The sequence below is a fragment of the Octopus sinensis genome, linkage group LG9 (genome assembly GCF_006345805.1).
Source record: "Octopus sinensis linkage group LG9, ASM634580v1, whole genome shotgun sequence".
In the NCBI taxonomy this organism is placed as follows: Eukaryota; Metazoa; Mollusca; class Cephalopoda; order Octopoda; family Octopodidae; genus Octopus; species Octopus sinensis.
In genome coordinates, this window is record NC_043005.1 from 73,258,994 (window position 1) to 73,282,295 (window position 23,302).

At 36.0% G+C, this 23,302-nt stretch overlaps 1 protein-coding gene across 3 annotated transcripts in view; it reads right to left on the reverse strand.

The window, feature by feature from the left end:
* The window catches only part of LOC115215745 (adrenocorticotropic hormone receptor-like), a 447,707-nt gene that overhangs the window by 140,800 nt on the left and 283,605 nt on the right, over positions 1-23,302 (reverse strand). For all 3 annotated transcript variants that reach the window (XM_036506029.1, XM_036506030.1, XM_029785041.2), the window contains exon 2: positions 4,308-4,403. In XM_036506029.1, coding sequence (XP_036361922.1) covers positions 4,308-4,361 — 54 coding nt within the window. In that variant the 5' untranslated portion in view covers positions 4,362-4,403. The remainder of the gene's footprint in view (positions 1-4,307; positions 4,404-23,302) is intronic.

Consider the following 23,302-nt stretch of genomic DNA (forward strand, 5'->3'; position numbering starts at 1 on the left):
CCCGTCCAGGTGGGGAACCTATACGCCAAGGAAACCGACCCTTATGAGCTAGGCATGGCTCGAGAGGGATCAAACAAGCGTAATGGTTGGGAATGGTTTTTCAGGGTACTCAAGAAAAAGTATATGCATTCATAGAGCTCAGCTGCCCCTACTGATGTGAATATCTCTCGAAAATCAAGGAAGATAACTTCCGTCAAATGCTTTTATATCCGGATTATAAATTCACGTTTATACAAATGGATAACTGATGCACTTGGTTTCGGAGTAAATGCCGAAGTGACAATTCGGATAGTCTAGGGATTTCAGAAAAGAAAATCAACAAACAAATTCGAGCATTACGAACACAATTTGTAACTGCAAAGTAAAACTTATACAATATTTTCTGAAATTTAAAATGTGAATTTCGTTTTTATCATCTACATTTCAAAGACATGTGTATCTTTGTTCGAGACCCTCCCCTTCAGGACAGGAAGATTTCAAATAATCAAAAACAGACGAGAACATATATTCATACATATATACATACATATATACATACACACGCTGTATGGTGAGAAACTTGCTTCCCAACTACATGGTTCCGGGTTCAGTCTCACTGCGTGGAACCTTGGGAAAGTGTCTTCTTCAATGACCACAGGCCGGCCAATGCCTTGCGAGAGGATTTAGTAGACGGAAACTGAACGAAGCCTGCCGTGTATGTATGTATATATATATATGTGTGCGTGTGTGTGTCTTTGTGTGTATATATTTGCGTGTATGTGTTTGCCTCCCCAACATCGCTTGACAACCGATGCTGGTGTGTTTACGTCCCCATAACATAGCAGTTCGGTAAAGAGACGGAGAGAGTAAATTCTAGGCTTACAAAGAATAAGTCCCGGAGTCGATTTCTTCGACTAAAGGTGGTGCTCCACGTAAAAGAATAAAATATATACATAAATATATATCTATGCATGCATACATACGTATATACATGCATGCATATATACATATATATTTATGCATACATACATAAATTTATAACTACATATAAACTACTAATGATTGAAAAAGATATTTTGTTGTTGTGTAGACAAAATATCATAAGTTCTAAGAAAACATTGAACTATAAAGATAATACACTATGAATTCAAACGTGCGTTGATCACATATTTTGATTTGCAAACACAATTACTCTTTTATTTAAAGTTCTTTGTACTTTGTATATTCATACATAAACATAGCCACACACACACGCACACACACACACTCACACACACACACATATATATGTATATATATATATGTATATATATATATATGTATATATATATGTATAAGGGTAAAGACCCCCTTCGGTCATGAATGACCATGGGATTGCACCTAGAAAGTTACCCTCCTAGACACAAGTCCGGGCAAGGTTGTTTATGGAAGACCAGCAGTCGCCCATGCATACCAGCCTCCCCTCTCCACGCCTCCAGTGTTATCCAAGGGAAAGACAAACGTCGATACAGCTTGGCACCAGTGACGTCGCAACTCATTTCTACAGCTGAGTGAACTGGAGCAATGTGAAATAAAGTGCCTTGCTCAAGAACACAACACGCACCCCCATATATATATATACATACACACAAAGCATGGAGATTTAGTTCACAGTTGATCTAAACGATTAGGTACGCTAAGTGTTGTAACGGATTACAACGCTATAAACGAGACAGTAGTTATGGAGTCATTGCAGATTTCAGATGTAGAGGATGTATAATCGTTAAAGAGGACAGCAAACGTTAAGGTAAAGTAAATATCTCCATTACTATTATTGGGGAAAAAAATCGGTCTTACAGGTGTTTCTGGGAAGTCGCAGAGTATGGTATATTCCGTCATCGGAGGAATTTTTTTATTAAACAAACGAAAACAAAGCATGAAGATGCCCAAAGTTGTAAGAACTTCTGAAGTTTTAACAAAGGTTTTAATGAAGAAAGTCATGTGAAATGGTCGAACAAACATGTAAATAATTTTAAAAGGAAAAAAAAATCGTCCACGAAGATATTTGCGAAAACTTGCCCGGCAACGACGGACTATATAGGTAGGATGTGCGCGTGTGTATGTATGTATGTATGTATGTATATATATATATATATAATATATATATATATATATATATATATATATATATATAGTATATATATATAATATTATATATATACAAGAGACTTCCTACTGTTTGTTACATAGATGTAAATATTCATTTGAGCGATACTTTTCATAAAAGAATCTAACCATGGATTTACGTAGATTGATTATTCCATGAAGAACGCTAAACCAAACCAATCAAGGAATGATATACCAAAAGTTTTTGGGAGAAAATAATTGAAATAAGGAAATGTATGGAGGAGGCCTCTGTTATACGGCTTAGGGCAATCTAACAGTAAATACATCACTAGATATAAAATCGACGAAGTTCCTGCAAAAGAAAAATACATGCAGAGATTTCAAATAGGCCTTTTGAAAATCCTCCAAGAGATGAAATTTGGTATGTCCCATAACTCTTTTGAGTAAGGTTTGCTCGACATTCGATGGAAAGTGGTACGTGCTTAAATTACCAATTTTCTACATCGGATAATTACATATAAATGGTTGTCGAGAAACACCGAAAACGTTATGTGTGTGCTGCATATCTATATATTTAGCATATCTATATATTTAGCATATCTATATATCTATATAAGCATATCTATATATTTAGTATATGTATAATTATATTTTTTTTATTTATGCGCCCTTTTCAAGCCAATCCAGGTTCGTGGGTTCAGTTTCCCGGTTTCTATGGCGTATGTGTTCCTCTCCAGCTGGACGGGACGCCAGTCCATCGCAGCCTTACTCAAGAAACAGGAAGAAAGAGTGAGAGAAATTTGGGGTTAAAGAGTATAACAGGGGTCGCCACCCCACCCCCCCTGCCGGAGCCTCGTGATGCTGTAGGTGCTTTCGCTCAATAAACACACACAACGCACGGTCTGGGAATCGAACCGCGATCCTCCGACCGCGAGTTCGCTGCCTTAACCACTGGGACACTGCGCCTCCACATACAGTTATATATGATTTGATATATATCCATTCATTTATGTGTGTGTGCGTGTGTGTGTGTGTTCGCTCACAATGTGTGTGCGTGCGTGTTCGCTCACAATGTGTGTGCGTGCGTGTTCGCTCACAATGTGTGTGCGTGCGTGTTCGCTCACAATGTGTGTGTGTGTGTGTGTGCGTGCGTGTGTGCGTATGTGTGTGTGTGTGGTTATTCATGTATGTATGTTACTATGTATCGTTACAGACGCATGATGAAAACACTGAAAATAATGACTGGATAAATACATTTACGGTAAAATAAATCTGAATTTTTAATCTATTCAGACTTATATATCCAAATTTTTGATCAATCAAATATCAATTAGTACTAACTTAGATAAACTTAGATATGTTTCGACCAAAGATTGGTCCAGGCCATGTCTAACTTAATAGCACCACCTGATAGGATTATTCGAATCCTGTTTAAGTCAAGTTTTGTTCAAGTAGTGAGTTCTTGTTGGGTGAGTTGTATCCAATTATGGGTGGCTTATCTGGTATTCTTTGAAGGAATCTATCCAGACTCCGTTTAAAGTTGATGGGATCCTTTTCCTCTTTGATCTCCCTCGGGACAATGTTAAATAGGGCAGGGCCTGTTGACGAAAAGAAATTATGTTGCAGTGTACATGTATGTTGTGATCTTGAATTGGGCAGGGGACGTATAGCCCGTGGTCCCAGTCTTGGATGAACCTTGAAGCTAATGTTAAGGTCGTTTGGGCAAAGTTGGCGGTATATTCTCCACATCGTACAAATGATGTACCGCTTACGGCGACGCTGGAGGGAGTAAAGTTTCAAGGCTTTAAGGCGATCCCAATAATCGAGAGCAGCCATGCCTTCAATTCGTTTAGTGAGTGCCCTCTGGGGTGAAATGAATAAAATACGGTTAATCCGCATCATTACCAGTGTTTTTTGTAAACCAAATAGGAATCAGAATGCAGCGATAAACAAACATTCCCTCCCTCCCTCGATAATGTGTTCCCGAACTATCCATTCTGTACAGGCCTTTGAAATTACCGGTTTTAATATTTGTATTGCACGTATAAATCTATCCGTATAAATTTATAAGCATTACATGCTCTATCGTTCCTTTGAAACATTATGCTTAGTTATTGAAAGGATTGTTCGATGATGATTTCTTAATAAGCCTTAAAAAAATTCTGATCTGTTTAAAGCTTGTAAATACAAAGTGTAAAATATAGAAAATGTCTGTTTTTTACCTGGTTATCACTGAAGTCCATCATCTTGCTGATCCCTAAATTGGCAGTTCTCATTCCTTCTTCACTTCGGTATCATTTATCTCCTTGTTCGCCACTCTGTAAATAATTAACACAGTTAAGTAGGTGCTGTAATTGGCAAAATATATTTATTATTTTTTTAAATTAACGATTCAAAATCTATCGTGGTTATTAAAATTTTGGAGTGTTCGTTCATTCTCCTGATAGCGTCTCTGAAATTCATAAAGACAAAATTTATCATAGATTTCTTCTATGTACAATTCATTTGAGAACATTTTCCAGCTTTCGTACGGTGTTTAAATTAAGAAAACTCGAAAGGGATAAGGATTAAACAAAAGAAATAACGAAGAAAGAAAGAATTTACTGTAGGGAAAGTGTTATATGACGTGAGTTGTGCACACAGAGTGTAAGAATAGTATTATCTAAATAAATATTTGGATATGGTTATCTAGAATAAACTTTCGCAGGATTAATATGTTCACACAGAACGAACTCCATACTACTCGAAGCGTAGATACGATATTAAACAAACACAGTAACCAACATGGACGATCAACGCTGTCAACTCCTTTATTTGAGCACTCAGGCTTATACACAGGGGTGGGGACGGCACAAGGACATACAGAACACCACAGTGGGTACAGAAAACATAAAGCGAATGAAAATGGAAAAATGTACAACGAAATTGATGGTGATGAAATGGCTGCATGCACCTCACTCATGCGGTACCATTTGAACGGTTTTACTTCAGTTTATAATATTTTTCATTGATTTTTTTTTACTATTAGCATCATTTTCTTTACACTTTTTTTTCTTTATTTCACTTTTTAAAGAAATACACAATAGCAATTTACTTTGTTTTTTTTTTGTTTTTTTAAATCTTATGTATAGCGCTATTTCACTTAATAAGTGGAGGCGCAATGGCCCAGTGGTTAGGGCAGCAGACTCGCGGTCATAGGATCGCGGTTTCGATTCCCAGACCGGGCGTTGTGAGTGTTTATTGAGCGAAAACACCTAAAGCTCCACGAGGCTCCGGCAGGGGATGGTGGTGATCCCTGCCGTACTCTTTCACCACAACTTTCTCTCACTCTCACTCTTACTTCCTGTTTCTGTTGTACCCGTATTTCAAATGGCCGGCCTTGTCACTCTCTGTGTCACGCTGAATATCCCCGAGAACTACGTTAAGGGTACACGTGTCTGTGGAGTGCTCAGCCACTTACACGTTAATTTCACGAGCAGGCTGTTCCGTTGATTCGGATCAACCGGAACCCTCATCGTTGTAACCGACGGAGTGCTTCCTACTATTGGCGGTACTTCATTGAACTCCACCACGAATCTTGGTGGTTCCGCTTCTTCACTTCGGTATCACCTTGCTATATTTTTCCTTGTCGAGATTAAAATTGGAGTAGCTATCTTGAAAGGCTACACCTTCTGTAATTTTTATACGTTCTTATTTTTAGCTATTCATAGCCTATTAGAAAGTTGATGAAAGTGTAGGAAATACTTTTCTCTAATATATTGATGGTTTGTTTCCCACTTTTTTCAGCTACTAACCAAAATTTGTTATTCCTTACAGGTAGATTATTTCCTTACACTAATAATAACCACCTGGAGAATTTTTCCGATTTTTTTCTCTTTGTAATTCGATCATTATTTATCCATAGGGGGATATTACCTCGCGAGTTTATGTATGAAGCTTCTATGGTATGCCATTGGGACAATTCAATTAAATTTAGTTTCTCCAGAAACATTATAGCATTTCAACATTTAGGTCTTAAAATATTTTCTGAGATATTTTCAGAACTACGGCGTAAATGTTGGATGTTTGGCAGAAACGGTGAAACGGTGGAATGCCGTAGAAGATAACCTGTCGATTTCGGATACCTTACTTTTATCTCTGAGTTCAAATTCAACTTATCTTTACTGTCTTTCGCCCTTTCAAGGTCGTTAAAATTAAAACTGATATCGATTGTAGAAAAGTATCTCCTGGAAGACGTATTGACAGTACAGTTCAATGACCGAAACTAGATAATAAAGACGGATTCAATACATCGTGCGTGTGTTTGTGTGTGAGTGTGTGTGTGTCTTGTATGCTATTCCGCTTGGTGGAGGTGGAGGTGGTGGTAGTGATGGTGGTGGTGGTGATCAATCTCATCGATTTCAACGCGTGAGTGTTAAAAGGAAAAGTAAAGATTAAAAGAAGCCACATCCTTTTGTAATGTATACGAGAATGTAAGTTGAGTCCAGATATGGGGTTTTCTATCAAGTCACAATGGGGACAGCGATGATTTCGATTTTACCTAGGATTTGGCAAATGTCTTTGTTGAGTGAAGTATATAAATATTTTGTTGTTCTGTCTCATCAACACAAATTGTTTAGTTACATCATAACTCATTTTACGCCTCTCAGATCGGTATAGGCAAGAACTGTCCTGAAATGTTAGATTAAGCTGTAAAGAGTTTAGGGATTAAGCTGTAAAGAGTTTAGGGATTATTTCAACTTATCCTTATGCCTCAGAACTGGTATTCCATCACTGCGGAATCCCTCTACTTGCAGGCCATTAAGAAGAAGTTTCGGAATGTGATCATCTTGCCTTGAGATAACATTCCCTGTCCATATGCACTGAAATTCTTAATAGTATGCTTTCGATGCTGGAGATATATTATTTTCTAAAATGTTGACATTTGATATCTTATCTTGCCGTTTTATGCTGCAGATGTTGCGCTGACAGCACACGTAGAAGGTTTCAAGTTCCTTTATATATCTGTTACGGGGAATCCATGCCACTACAACTACTGGTCAAAATTACGGCAAGGCCTTTGAAGAATTTATGAATTGAACTATCAGTGCGTTCATTAATTTCTTTGAGTTTCTAATTCTTTCTACTTCTAATTAAAATTCTAGCCTCCAACTCATTCGTTCAGGACATACCCAGGTCTTATCACCTCTGCAATAATCATCCTTCATTCTAAATATCATCTTTGTATAAACTAAGTGTGGAGGTGCAATGGCCCAGTGGTTAGGGCAGCGAACTCGCGGTCGTAGAATCGCGGTTTCGATTCCCAGACCGGGCGTTGTGGGTGTTTATTGAGCGAAAATACCTAAAGCTCCACGAAGCTCCGGCAGAGGAGGGGGGCGATTCCAGCTGTACGCTTTCGTCACAACTTTCTCTAACTCTTTCTTCTGTTGGCCTGCTCGCTTAGCCAGCGGGGTGGCATCATTTGATGGCTAAAACAATGCGAAGTGCGTTGTGACCAGCGATAAACTAAGTATCCTATGAATGCCTTTTACTTTAGTACTTCTAAATAGTCTTCCATGTTATATGGTTCTGGTCTTCCACTTGCTTTACTTACCATTCCTTCACTCTTACCAATTTTTAAATATCACTCCGGTTTTTATACCACTCTTTATTTCTAGCTTTTTCCTTGCTCCTTTACCTGACTAGTCTCCCACACCGACTTTGTACGGCCTTTCCACCTCTCTCTTATAGCCACTTCACCATTCGATTCCCTCAACTTCTATCCATTCACAATTTGCATGCCTGCATCGACAGCAGTAATATCATATTTTCTCAATCTCCCTTTCGTCTTTATTCTTTACCGAACGAAGCAGCCATCTTTAAAAGACTGCCATGTAGAATAAAACTCGCCCGTTTGCCCTGAATTCTATTTTTCTAACGTCCGTCTACTTGCAGCTGCTCAAGCAGAATATTACCTACTTCAAATGTATTAATTTCATGGGCCTGCTAACGACAAGGCTACAGTCCCTTACTCCTGGCAAAATACTATTTTAAGAAACCGTCTAATTAACCGTTTATACTCTCATGTCTTTGTATTACAATGCCGGAGTATATTTGCTGGAAACAGCTGCTTGATTCCGATAAGTTTCGAAGTTAAATTATTTTGAAGAAACGAGAAATAAATGCATAAATGTACAACGAGAAGTAGACACAGACCTACTCACACCTACACATGCACACACACACATACGTAGGCTCACACACATGCATGAGAACATACAAGCATATATGTATGCGTATGTGTATATTTGTATGTATATACATACATGCATACTTCTATGCACTTGTAAATATATACGCATATACATATATTACATACATTTATATACATATATATATACGCATATACATATATTACATACATATATACGCATATACATATATTACATACATATATACGCATATACATATATTACATAAATATATACGCATATACATATATTACATACATTTATATACATATATATGTATATACGCATATACATATATTACATACATTTATATACATATATATATATATAGGCATATACATATATTACATACATATATAGGCATATACATATATTACATACATATATAAGCATATACTATATTACATACATTTATCCGTTCATACATATAACTATATATATTTGTGCGTCTGAGTGTTTGTCTGCGCGCGCTAGTGCCTGTGTCTGTATGTGTGTTTGTCTGTGCGTATACAAACATATATCTTAAAAACCACCAGTAGAAAATTACCGGCACATTTAACTAATGTTATTCAATATATTAATCGATATCAGCGGTAAATATATTTAATCGCGTTATTCGTCCCTTCACCTCCTTCTTTGGCTATTTCCAAGATTTATTATGAAAAAGAGCAATCATATTGCAACATTATACAAATGACTAACTACATGTGAATTCATATATTCTACGTTTGTGTTGGTGGATGTTCTAATGTAGTGTGCCATTGAATAAGCGTTTTCCAAATGCATACTACATATATATATATATATATATATATATATATATATATATATATATATATAGGCGCAGGAGTGGCTGTGTGGTAAGTAGCTTGCTAACCAACCACATGGTTCCGGGTTCAGTCCCACTGCGTGGCATCTTGGGCAAGTGTCTTCTGCTATAGCCCCGGGACGACCAAAGCCTTGTGAGTGGATTTGGTAGACGGAAACTGAAAGAAGCCTGTCGTATATATGTATATATTATTAAGAGTGTGTGTGTATATGTTTGTGTGTCTGTGTTTGTCCCCCTAGCATTGCTTGACAACCGATGCTGGTGTGTTTACGTCCCCGTCACTTAGCTGTTCGGCAAAAGAGACCGATAGAATAAGTACTGGGCTTACAAAGAATAAGTCCCGGGGTCGATTTGCTCGACTAAAGGCGGTGCTCCAGTATGGCCGCAGTCAAATGACTTAAACAAGTAAAAGAGTAAAAGAGTAAAGATATATATATATATATATATATATATATATGAGATATTATTGTTTATAATATTAAGTGGCTTAGCATGCGTAAATATAGGTCATACGATGAAAATATTATTAAATAATAATTGACGTTGCTACAAAAAGCACCAGCACGCTAAAAGTAGCAGTCAGAAGGCAACTCCAACCACAAATTTTCACTGAAATCGGGGGGGAATGAACAGAAATTCTAAGCCCTCGTAGCAATAACGTTATTAGTACGGGGGCTAAGAATTTCTGCTCATTCCCCCGATATAATTGCGGGCTGGGGAAGTTGAGGCTACTATGCCAGTCCAGAAACCGGCCCACGTGAGTCTAAATACTTGAATGTATGCTGAGGGAACGTCTTAGCCTGTTTGCCTTCGGCCGGTTGACTTCTGCAGTTATTATCAGTGTATTTTTGGCGATTTAAACGAAAAGTTCTTCAAGGCGGTGCCCCAGCATAGCCGCAGTCTAATGACTGAAACAAATGGAAAAAATACAAGGATAAATGCTGTCATCAGTGAATGCTACAACTCTTTAGCCAGCTTAGTCTGTGATAATCTTTCTAATGTTGGCACCAGGCTAGTAGTTTTATGGTTGGGAGATGGGCGATTGACCCCAGTGCTCAAATCGTAATTATTTTTATCGACCCCGAAAGAATGAAAGGTAAAATCAATCACAGCGGGAATTATAGAACTTAATGTGCCAGAAGAAATACCGCTCAGCTTTTTCTCCGGCGTGCTACCGATTCTGCCAGCTTACCGATTTCGCTTGCCATATTAATAATAATAATAATAAGTTTTTATATAAAATATTTGCTATATTTATTCGAAAATTTACTACGGAGTTTTTCTATACAATTTTTTAAAAAATCTCAAAGCTGTATTAATCTTCAACATATTTCCAGCTGTACCATTTTAGTAAGATAATGGAATCCTGTGAAGCAAATTACCAAATAAAGTAAAAAGGCGAAATGAAGAACGCTTTATAAGAAAGAAAAGAAAAACAGACAGAGAACAGTTTATAAAGAAAATAAAACATAGAAATGGAAATATATATCTTCACATGATGATGTCTGCAAGATATCTTGAAATATTGGATATGACATGCCATGTATTATTATCACCAATATCTTGGTAAATGTTCCTTTTGTAAGAAACGAATGTGACATATAATATCACTTACACAAGCTTCGCTTGTCATCCTGTCTATGTCAGAGCTATTTTCATTGCTTTCAAAATATGTGTTCGCAAACTGAGAATTGAAATTGGATATAAATAGCATGAGTAAAATAATATAAGTAAAGTATATAAGAACTATATATAACAGTTTATCAATGAAATACATGAAAGAGAAATAAGTATATCGCTTCTGGTGCTGAAGCGTGAAAAATACTTTGATATAAAGCAGACGGATTACTGTGAATTATTAACACCTTCATTTTGGTAAATGTTTATTTTATACGGAACTAACTTAATATAGAACATCATTAACTACATGTGGCGATGTCGTGTATGCAAGCCACAAGAACAGTAGAGTTCACACTTTGGAGTCAACCAAGGCAAGTCGACAAAGCTGCTGTGTTTTGTTGTTATATATTGTTAGTTTCCTTAGAGTATAGAGATTAAGTTGTTGTTTCAGTTTTAGTATTTTTTACAATTTTTTTTTTTTTGCTTTTCTTTTAATTCTCTTCGATGTACTCCAATTATTGTTGTTGCTAAACTACTATTGTGCCTGAAGGGTTTATACAGCATAGGCAGTGCTCTTCGGTGCATTACAAGATCCGGGATTTCTGGAAATTATTTATTGGTATGGACCCTAAAAATATAATAATTTCGTAAGAAAAATATTTCTAGCTAATCCCTCTCGATGTCAGAGTCTCCTCCAGGGTGTTATCACTCCATAGAACACCATAGTAGATAAGTGTGAATACCTGACGACACCTTAGGTGCTAGATGCCCAACTTCTGTCTACGCTTCATAGAGGGCTACGTCTCAGCCAAACAGACCATCTGTTTTGCTAATGGTGGTTTTGCTAATGGTGACCATATCTGATCACGGTGAAGAAAATGCCGTCGTAGCCTCAACGTATGTCGCCGCATTATTAGACAGAGCATACCCGGTCCTCCACGCAGCGGATATCGATAGCAAAATGTCCCTTCTTCAGAAAGCAGAGAAACAAGCGTTGTAATCTGGATAGCTTTGAAGCAGAATAGCTTCATGGCTCTCCAGTTATGAATAGCTTACAGACGTCCTATTTCAGGACGAGATTGACCATCCCTCTCATCACCTTCGCCTTGGTTTTGTCAACTAGGAGGTCTGCTCCAAACCAGGTTCCGAGCAATTTAACTGATTTGTCTGTTCAACACTACATGATGCTGTTGGGCGGGATCAACCTATTCCTCCAGGTACAGAACTGCTGACCCACTGACATTTCCTGGATACTCTAGCTCCACTCACGTCTCGCACACCCTCTGTGTCCAGTATTTACTCTAAAGTCGCCTACATAAGCCAACACGGGTCTCTAATTCGAAACCTTTGACTTACACAGTAGTGGCTCAAATGTCAATAAGTACGGATTGAGGAGTGCTCTATTGAAGATCGACCCTATCGAAAGCTTTTTACTGATGTAAATTAATCAAGCCCCCCCCCATAATCCCATGTCCCTTACCTATCATTTCTATGATGTATAGTATGAGATGAATATCGTTGTGGATGGGTCTACTTAGGATAGCACACATCTGCAAATCACCGACCATAACATCAACAACATACGTCTATCTCTCGGTTAACACAAAGGCCAAAATCTTAATTCTCTAGTCGACTGAGTTACAGGTCTAAAATTATAAAGATCACTACTTTTATTTGAGTCTTTTCTCAGCTGCAACGCTACACTTCAGGTCTGGAAATTCTACCATTTTGCTGTCAATTACAGTAGATACCTATGAAGTGGTCTACAAAAAAGCCTTACATATGAAGATAAAGCTCGTAGGGTGAGCTATCCTGCCCAGTGGCATCTCCCTCACAAAACGTGTTGCTATCGCTGAGAGTGCAGTTGAGTATTTAGTTGGTGCTGTTTTAGTTTGTGGCTATTTCCCTTGTGCTTACGTTTGCTGCAGTTAGAGGAGATGGGGGTAGTACTATTGTATTTGCTGATGTTAAAAATTTGGCTGTTTGGTGTTGATGTTGAGATGGGGATATTGTGTGCGCCCGTTCATTTATATTTCTGTGGCTTCTCCTCACTCACTGAGAGTTACGGTTGCTAATTTGAAAAAATGTCGACTAGGACGAGGATTATGTGTGTGTGTGTGTGTGTGTGTGTGTGTGCGTGTGTGTGTGTGTGTGTGTGTGTCTGTGTGTGTGTCTGTGTGTGTGTCTGTGTCTGTGTCTGTGTGTCCGTGTGTGTGCTTGTCTGTTTGTATGTATGTCTGTCTCTGCATTTAGAAGGAGAGTAAAGGGAAAATGTGGGAAGGATGGATGAAAATGTACCCATAGATTGAACCTTTAACATAGAACTCGTAGCCAGTAAATATAACATCAGAAAAAGGAAAGTATGCTCCTCATAACTGTTCACGTACAATAAATCATTATTCCGCAATGTGTTACAATGTGTTTTCTGTATCACTACGCATATCAGTACTCATACATAATCAACTAGATTAAAATCTGAATATTCTTTTCTACTCTAGGCAAAAAGTCCGAAAATTTTGGGGAGGAGGCCAGTCGGTTAGATCGACCCAAGGGCACAACTAGTACTGGGTTTATCAACCACAAAAGGATGAAACGCAACGTTGACCTCGGCGGAATTTGAGCTCAGAACCTAGAAACAGACGAAATACAGCTAAGCATTTCGCCTGGCGTGCTTACATTTCTTATTTCTTTATTGCCCACAAGGCGCTAAACATAGTGGGGACAAACAAGGAGAGACAAATTGATTAAGTCGATTACATCGACTCCAGTGCGTAACTGGTACTTAATTTGTCGACCCCGAAAGTATGAAAGGCAAAGTCGACCTCGGCGGAATTTGAACTCAGAATGTAACGGCAGACGAAATACCGCAAAGCATTTCGCCTGGCGTGATTACGTTTCTGCCAGCTCGCCACTTTGATTAAAATCTGAATATTGTTAAGCTACCAGAAATGTCCACACCAATATTGATGTAGTCTGCGCCTATATAAAATAAAAAGAAGGCAGCAAAAACACAATAACAATTCAAAACCTTTGTTGAATCATATCTCTTCTTGTATTTCTACTAACTACCAATTTCCAAATCTAACCATGTGGTAAGTCTCCTAACGGAGGAGATAACAGCAAGAAAGGCAGGAAAATACTTCTCAGAAAATACTCTCCTGATAGAATTACACCCAAGGTAGTTTAACAAACTTGCTAAAATAAATCATAAAATGAAAACTGTGTACATACCAGTAATAGGTCCTGCATGGCTATACTCTCTTTGACTCTGACTTGTTTCAACTATTTGACTGTGGACATGCTGGAGCACCACCTTTAGTTGAGCAAATCGACCCTAAGCCTTCTTTGTAAGCCTAGTACTTATTCTGTCCATCTCTTTTGCCAAACCGCTAGATTACTGGGACGTAAACACACCAGCATCGGTTGTGAAGCAATGTTGGGGGGACAAACACAGACACACAAACATACACGCACACATACATATATACATATATACGACGGACTTCTTTCAGTTTCCATCTACCAAATCCACTCACAAGGATTTGATCGGCCCGAGGCTCTAGTAGAAGGCGCTTGCCCAAGGTGCCATGCAGTGTGACTGAACCCGGAACCATGTTGTTGGTAAACAAGTTTACTTACCACACAGCCATTCCTACGCCTATATTACAGAAAAACTTCAAGTTGACATCAACATATTTGCCAGGCTATTTTCTCTTCGATGAACAACCGAGATTCTGTCTATCTGAAGGATATGCTTCAACAATACACTAGCAGGGTGTCATATAACTAGGTATGCAGAGTCACAACCTTGATGCACCAAGCGATATCAAATTAAAGCTAAAAATTCCTCGTACATTATAAGAAATTGTCCTAAAACGATAGTTCATTATTGCATTGTTTATCTATGTAGTATGTTGTTCGTGGCTAAGATATCCATGAAAATCTGAAGAAAAGATAAGCTAGTGACGAGAAATGTATGAAACGAAAGCATATGGAGGGCATAATGACTCACAGTATGAAAGAACACATGTTAAATGATCCTATGAAAGCTTCAATAAAGTACGAGCGAAAGGGAGAAAATATAACGACCTATTCAGAGAAAAGAAATTATGCACAGTAAGCGAAATCAGTTGACCAGCAGATGTTAATATAATATTAAAGATTAGTGAAAAAGAAACCTTCTAATCTGAACAGGTAAAAAATCTGCTGTTGCTCCAGCCAAACTAAAGCTTGAGATTTGTAACTATGATTATTGGTTTTGCCTCAGTACGTATGTTGAGAAACAGAGTTTCATAAAACCAGCAAGAACACGACCAATTAGGAGATTGCAGTTATAAACCACGAAAGACATTGTCAATATATATACATGTGCGTGTGTACGTGTAATATTCAGGTTTCGAATGTAATAGAATATAGACACGCATACACGTGTAAACTTATGTTTGTGTACACTTATATAATTTGTAACTTACCGATCCGCAAATGTAATGACATTTATGCCAGTACGCCTGTGGAATACAAATAGATATGTATGTATACAAATATGCATCTATGTCAAAATACATACATACAGCCATACATCATTGCACACACATAAAAATAAATGCAATTGTATATATGTTTATTGTCTTTTTTGCGTATTTCATGTTGTTTGCACAGTGGTGACATCGTGTACTCATATATGCATATATAAATGAACATATATATATATATATATATATATATTATATATATATATACACATGTATATATATACATACATATATATATATATATCTAAACATATACGACGGGCTTCTTTCAGTTTCCGTCTATTAAGTCCATTCACAAGGATGTGAATAGTCCGAGGCAATAGTGGAAGACACTTGCTCAAAGGTCTACACAGTGAGACTGAACTCGGAACCATGTTGTTGGGAAGCAAGCTTCTTACCACATACCCACTCTGCGCCTACAACATTTGTTTTGCTAGATTCCTGTTTGTTGTGACACCATCATTTTACGCTTTCTATACAGCTATAGCACTACAGCATTCCGCTTTTATTCAACTCGACTCAACCCTAGCTAACCTCTTGAACTTCACACCATTGATATATTTTCCCCTACACCCATTTGTTCACATAGACATCCTCTTGCACATTCACACAACATCCAGCATCTGCCTTTATTTCTGAGTCCTTCCCATCTAAAATCTTTCTCCTCTGGCTCTCAAACATTTATCGCCTTTCCAAAGCCTTTCCACTTTTCGTTTTTCTGATGAAGAGCTGCTGTCCGAAAAGTCAAAGACCTATTGCCTTTCCATTCAAGCTATAAAAAAATTACACCGTTGTAAAATTCTGTCGCTCCTGATCTGTTCTTGTTTTTGTTCATTATAAATATATATATATATATACATATATATTTATTTATATATGTATATATGAAATATATTAATGAACGTGTGTGTGTATATATATATATAGTTAATGAACAAAAACATGAAGAACAGACCAGGAGCGACAGATTTTTACAACGGTTGTAATTTGTTTATAGCTTGAATGGAAAGGCAATGGGTCTTTGACATTTCGGACAGCAGCTCTGTCCGAAATAATATAGATATTCGTGATATATATATATATATATATATATATATATATATATATATGCGAACTAAACACAACACTATAGCTTTATTCTCACTCGTTTGTAACTGTTATTTTATATTTTTAACGCCTGTCCATTGTCCAGAAATTCCGAAAGTATAACAATATCTTGCAAAACGAATTGAGGAACGTGTGTGTATCTATCTATCTGTCTATCCATCTATATATATATATATTCCCTGTAAGTTTGGATTTATTCCCTAATATTTTATTATATATATATATATATATATATATATATATAGAGAGAGAGAGAGAGAGAGAGAGAGACGAGAGAGAGAGAAGAGAGAGAGATGTGCGTGTGTGTGTGTGTGTATGATGTATATGTATATATATATATATATATATATTGATATATAATGACAAGTAAATGTGTGTATATATATATATATATGTATATATATGTGTGTGTGTGTGTGTGTGTGTGTGTGCGTGTGGTGTGTGTGTGTGTATGTGTGTGTGTGTTAATGTCTACACATGACGGGTTTCCCACACAATTTCAATGTACAACATTTCTTGCTAAATCTATCAATATACCATAGTTTTCAGTGGGCAGCAGATGGCATATACACCACGCCGTAGAATCGAAACCGCGACCAGGTATTTATTCAACGAATTTCGTGACCACACAATTACATAACATTTGTAAAGCTATGTAATATAACGATGCACTGTGACGAGTCATTTTACGCTGTTGCTCTTTATGTCAATATTATTGTTACATCTTTGAATGCTGGAAGTGTTTATTTTAGTTGTCGTCAATGATACTGCTTTATAATACAGATACTCGTGATAATATTATTTTCATGCTTGCTACTGCTTTTTATTTCAGCTTTGCTGTTAATTTAAGATTAGTGTCTATCACTTTTTTTTGTGCTGTGCTTCTTTCTTAACATATATTTATCGCTTTTTATCTTTTACACTATCAGATCGTCGTATTGTGAGATTTTTTTAGTGCTGTGTGTATGTGTGCTTGGTTGTTTATAGGTGACTTCGAGTGCATGTATTTGTGTGCGCGTGCACGTGTGTGTATGCATGTACTGTGAAAATATGCGTCAATGGCAGTTAAGAACGATTATTAATAACAGTGCGGCATTTTGTCGTTATTTATTATCAAGATTTTGCTATTATTATTATTGCCTTTCTCGTTGCTATTACATCTGATATCATTCCGGAAATACGTACATACATACATACATACATACATACATACACACACACACACACACATATATATACAGTGGGAGAGAGATAAAGAGAAATATATGTATATATAAGTATGCACAGATATAAATAAACACACAAACACAAACACACACACACATATGCATATTGAAACTAGCACCTATGTGTTGTATTGCTACTTCTCAACACCCATACCTACTGGGCCACCAAAGCAAATACATATCTATCTATCTATCTATCTATCTATCTCTCCGATCCAAAGGGTGACTGGAGCAACGGAAATGAGGTGTTTTGCTCAAGAACACAACGCGTCACCCTATCAGGGAATCGAACACACGACGATACTTATATATATATATATATATATATATATATATAATATATATATATATATATATATATATATAAATTAAGCAAATGACATACTAAGTATGTCTACCTGCTTGAATTAACATTCAAACTCTTATTTAAATCGCCAAGAGTGAATAATATCTTTGCAAATATTTCCTCCTGTATCATTTACTCTGTATTGAAATATGTATGGATATATATTACTATATTATATATATATATATATATATATATATATATATATATATATATTATATATAATATTATATATAATATATAAATTAAGCAAATGACATACTAAGTATGTCTACCTGCTTGAATTAACAATTAAACTCTTATTTAAATCGCCAAGAGTGAATAATATACTTTGCAAATATTTCCTCCTGTATCATTTACTTGTATTGAAATTGTATGGATATATATATATATATATATATATATATATATATATATATATATATCTAGAGAGAGCGAAGAGAGAGCGAGAGGAGAGGAGGAGGAGATAGATAGATAGATAGATAGATAGATAGATAGATAGATAGAAGATAGATAGATAAATGATAGATAGATGATAGATAGAAAAGAGATAGATAGATAGATATGTATATGCATATATATATATATATATATAGATATATAGAATGATAGATAGATAGTATGTATATATTATAATATAATATATATGTATATATATATATGTATATAATATATATATATATATAGAATATATGTATAATATATAGATAGATATAATAATATAAATAATATATAAATATATGCATACATACATACATATATGTACATACCTACATATATATGTATATATATATATATATATATAGATAGATAGATAGATAGATAGATAGATATAATAATATGAATAATATATAAATATATGCATATATACATACATATCTGTACATACCTTCATATATATGTATATATACATTCATATATGGGTACAGGGCATCAGAAAAAACATGGTAGACACAATGAGAAACGAAAACATAAAAACAAAAACATAGAAAACGAACATTTCTTTTCGAACATCGAAAAAAACAAACAAACAGAAAAACGAGACATGCAACATAAAGGATATTCCCCTTCATCAGTTGTCCCTGTTTCATCTACACCGCATTTCGAAGGCAAAATACATATGTATATGTATATATATATATATATATATATTATATATATGCATATCTTTTTATTTATTTATTAATTTATATATATATATATATTATATATATATATATATATATATATATATACATATATATATATATATATATATAGCTTTACATTCGCACATTTATGTGTATTCAGTGTGTATAATTTTACAAACTTGAACTACAAATGGATGAAAGTATAAATACAAAATTTAAATAGTCAAAACATGAACAGGAAAATATAAAACTGAATAGATTTATTTATGAATTAATTAATCTTCGTCGATTTATGGACGACTTAACTAACTCATATTCTTGGAGCAAACACTTCTATACAAATTAGAATTGTCGATTTACTACTTTGTAGATGCTATAAATAGCTATAAATTACTGCGGGGGCAAAAGACTATTTCTTTGATGAAGAGGTGAGATGAGAGAAACTGTTCTTCCCAAAAATAATTTTTTTCGGTTCTCGAAGATGTCATGTGACCGCTTTCTTGTCTGTTTAGAGTGAGGCTAAAATTTTGTCGTCATAAAATGTACTAAAACTATACGTCTTATTTCAGATTATACATAAGCATTTTGTATTGTACTATGGATAAATACCGAAGATCGCAAAATTATGAAACATAAGCCGCGTGATAATGATTCAGTTTCAATAAACCATATGCTCAACAATGTGTATTTAGCACACCTTTTTCATTCATTTGACGCATTTCAACGCTTGTATCCATGGGAACGGTTATCTATGTAAGTATGTATGCATGTATGCATGTATTATTTTTCTATTTTTCGAAATTTCTAAGAGAGTTTAAGCCGGTTACTAGCAAAATTTCATAACAGTTTGTGTCAAAAAATTTCCTGTTCGTAGATATGCGTTTGAGGTAGTGTGAAGTTGAGCTGTCGATGCTCAAACTCAAGTGTGTGTATCTATTCACCTAAAGAACCTCAGACGGAGAAGTTTTGGAATGTCTTACAAATTTTAACTGTGCCGCTAACACTGGATTTGGAGAATCCGCGTAGGTTTCTTTCGCTTTCTTCGAAATACCTAGCAATATGTAACGTATGTATGCATGTGTGTATGTAGCTATGTATGTATGTATGTATGTGTGTATGTATGTATGTATGCATGTATGTATGTATGTGTGTGTGTATGTATGTATGGTATGTATGTATGTATCTATGTATGTATGTATGTACGTATGGGGATGTATAGTCAAATAGACAAATATATTTATATATACGTATTTATGCGTATATATGTGTTCGTGTCTGTATGTGAATATTTCTGAGATTATGAAAATATATATGAAATATATATGCAGAAAAATATATTTCTGCATATATAATTATATGTGTGTGCACGTAAATGTTTAAGTTAGAATTAGCATAAATAAATACATACGAATAAGCAAGTTAGCATAATATATCTTGTATGTTTTTATGAGTGTGTGAGAAATATATCTATGCGAGTGTATGAGTATGTGGACGAAGTATGTTGTGTGTGTGTGTGTGTATGCGTGTGTTTTATGCTGCGTATTAGATTCGTCAAATAGTCTAGCTGTTTATATCATGTTTTTGCAGCAGCTTGAAATCACATCAAACCTGCTATTGACAGCTATCTCTCACAGCTTGATAAATAAATACCAGTAAGGTATGACATTGAAAAAAAACTCCATAAAATAAACACTATGGCAATGTACTGGCGTCAATTCAGCTGAATTATACTTGAGCAATAACAGACATTTTATATGTAACGAAAAGAAAAGATAACAGTTATCTTTGGACTAACAATTGCGTAAAGCAAAATTTCAAGGTGTACAAATAAATTTTCATTATTGGGCAACCCTAGTTCAACCTTGACCGAGGAGATGATGAAAGGTATTCCAGCCTTGACTATCCCGTCTGGCTTTTCTTCTTTTGTTTTTCTTCTCAGGTATTAGTGTTTCTACGATTAAGTGCTGTCTAATACATGTGCAATGTCGTAAATATAAAGTATAACTTACATTTGATATCATCCCAAAACGTTGTTTTGTTTACTATGAATAAATTCATACGGGTGTGTATGTGTGAGAGAGAGAGAGAGAGAGGGGGAGAGAGAAAGAGAGTATACTTGCATACAAACTATACATAAATTTAAATAGAGTACATATACATATACCTACATATATACATAAATATTTATATTTATATAAATGTGTGTGTGTGTGTATGTATATATATATTTATATATATATATATATATATATATATATGTATGTATATATATATATAAACATATTCATGTATATATAGATAGAAAGATAGGTAGGTAAAGACAGAGAGACAAACACACTGATAGATACATAGACACTAAGACAGACAGATAGATAGATAGATAGATAGATAGATAGATAGATAGATAGATAGATAGATAGATAGATAGATAGACAGACAGACAGACTGACAGACAGACAGATATGTTTCTTTATTAGCCACACAGGGCTAATACAGACAGACAGATAGATAGATAGATGGATAGATAGATAGATGAATAGAGATACATAGAAAGATAAATAGACAGACAAATAGATAGATAGATAGATAGATAGATAGATAGATAGATAGATAGATAGATAGATAGATAGATAGATAGATAGATAGATAGATAGATAGATTCATTCATTTATTTGTATGTACATGTGTGCCTGTGCGAGCATAAGCACAACCGTATCTCCATACGAAGTAAGATTTGAAGGATAATTCGGTGCTATTTCAAACAAATTGAGTCAGCGTAGAGAGAGAGAGAATCCTTCCTTCTGATCCGTATATCATTGTTATTGCTGATATCGTTGCTACTGCTGCTGTTGCTGACACAGTGTTGCTATCACGATCATGCATGCCTATTATGATCAAACTCCCTCCACCACGATCACCCCCTCTTGATATCAGCTACATTGTATGTAACACCACTCTACATTTCTTTATATAACAATTATTTATCTAAAACAGCTGGGTGTACTTTGATGCACATGTCTCTTATTTCTAGCATTTGGACCGACTGCATTGGAGCGACGTTCGTTGGCATTCGATCGACACTGTAATTGTAACTTAATCAAAATACGGTAATAAAATACGATTGTGAATTATCGAGCAATTTGTGTCACAAGCGTGGTTAGGGCGAATCAAAGGTTGTCTATAATGATAGCTATAAATAACCTGATTCAAAGAATCAAGCGATCAAAGAAATGGCAGCTGCTGTAAAGGGTTACGTTGAAGGTAATCCTTAGGTCGTACATCCGGGTAGGTATTAGCAGATTCCAGCTTAGAAGATTTTACTGTTTAAAACGACTGCTCTATCGTTGTGACAGCTGCTACTGCTGCTGTAGCCGTTGTTGCGGCTGCTGTCTTCTTTCTTCTTCTTTTTCTTCTTATTCTTCTGCTGCTGCTCTTTCTTCTTCTTCTTCTTCTTCTTCTCCTTCTTCTTCTTCTTCCAATCAGGACTCACGCCATTAGCCACCAAGAATAATCTCTAATTCGAGTCTGCTCTAAGCTATTAAGAATGCGTGTGCCAACTTGAAGATCCACCCACCACACGCGATAGACTGGCGGTTGTACGGGCGCGAAAGCTACATTGTTATCCTCATTCCGTAAACGGCGGCTTTTAACGGGTGGAGAGCTGAACTATCCTGTGATACAGAGGATTCGCAATCTAGACTAGGGTCTGAAAGTTTACCACACCATAGTGGGTTACACCATGGTTCCTCTCTTTGTGGTAGAAGAAAGAATGAGAGAAAGTTGTGGTGAAAGAGTACAGCGAGGTTCAACCCCCCCCCCCCGCCTTTGGCGGTGCCTCGTGGAGCTTAGGTGTTTTTTCCTCAATAAACACTCAGATTGCTAGGTCTGGGAATCGAAACCGCGTTCTTACGACCGCAAGTCCGCTGCTCTAACTACTAGGCCATTGCGGCTCCACGGCTGCTGTTGTTGTTATGAGTGTTGTTGTCATCGACAACGACGAAGATGCTGATGATGATGGTGATGATGATGACATTCATGTTTCTACAGACGAAAGGGGAAGACAATATCGATGATAACGAAGACAAAAGATGAACGTATTGAAAGAATGATGAAGCTGATAGGGATAATTATAAAGAGGATGAGGACGTACCACGAGGTCGTCAATGGTGGTGGTGGTGGTGGTGGCGGCGTCTGTGG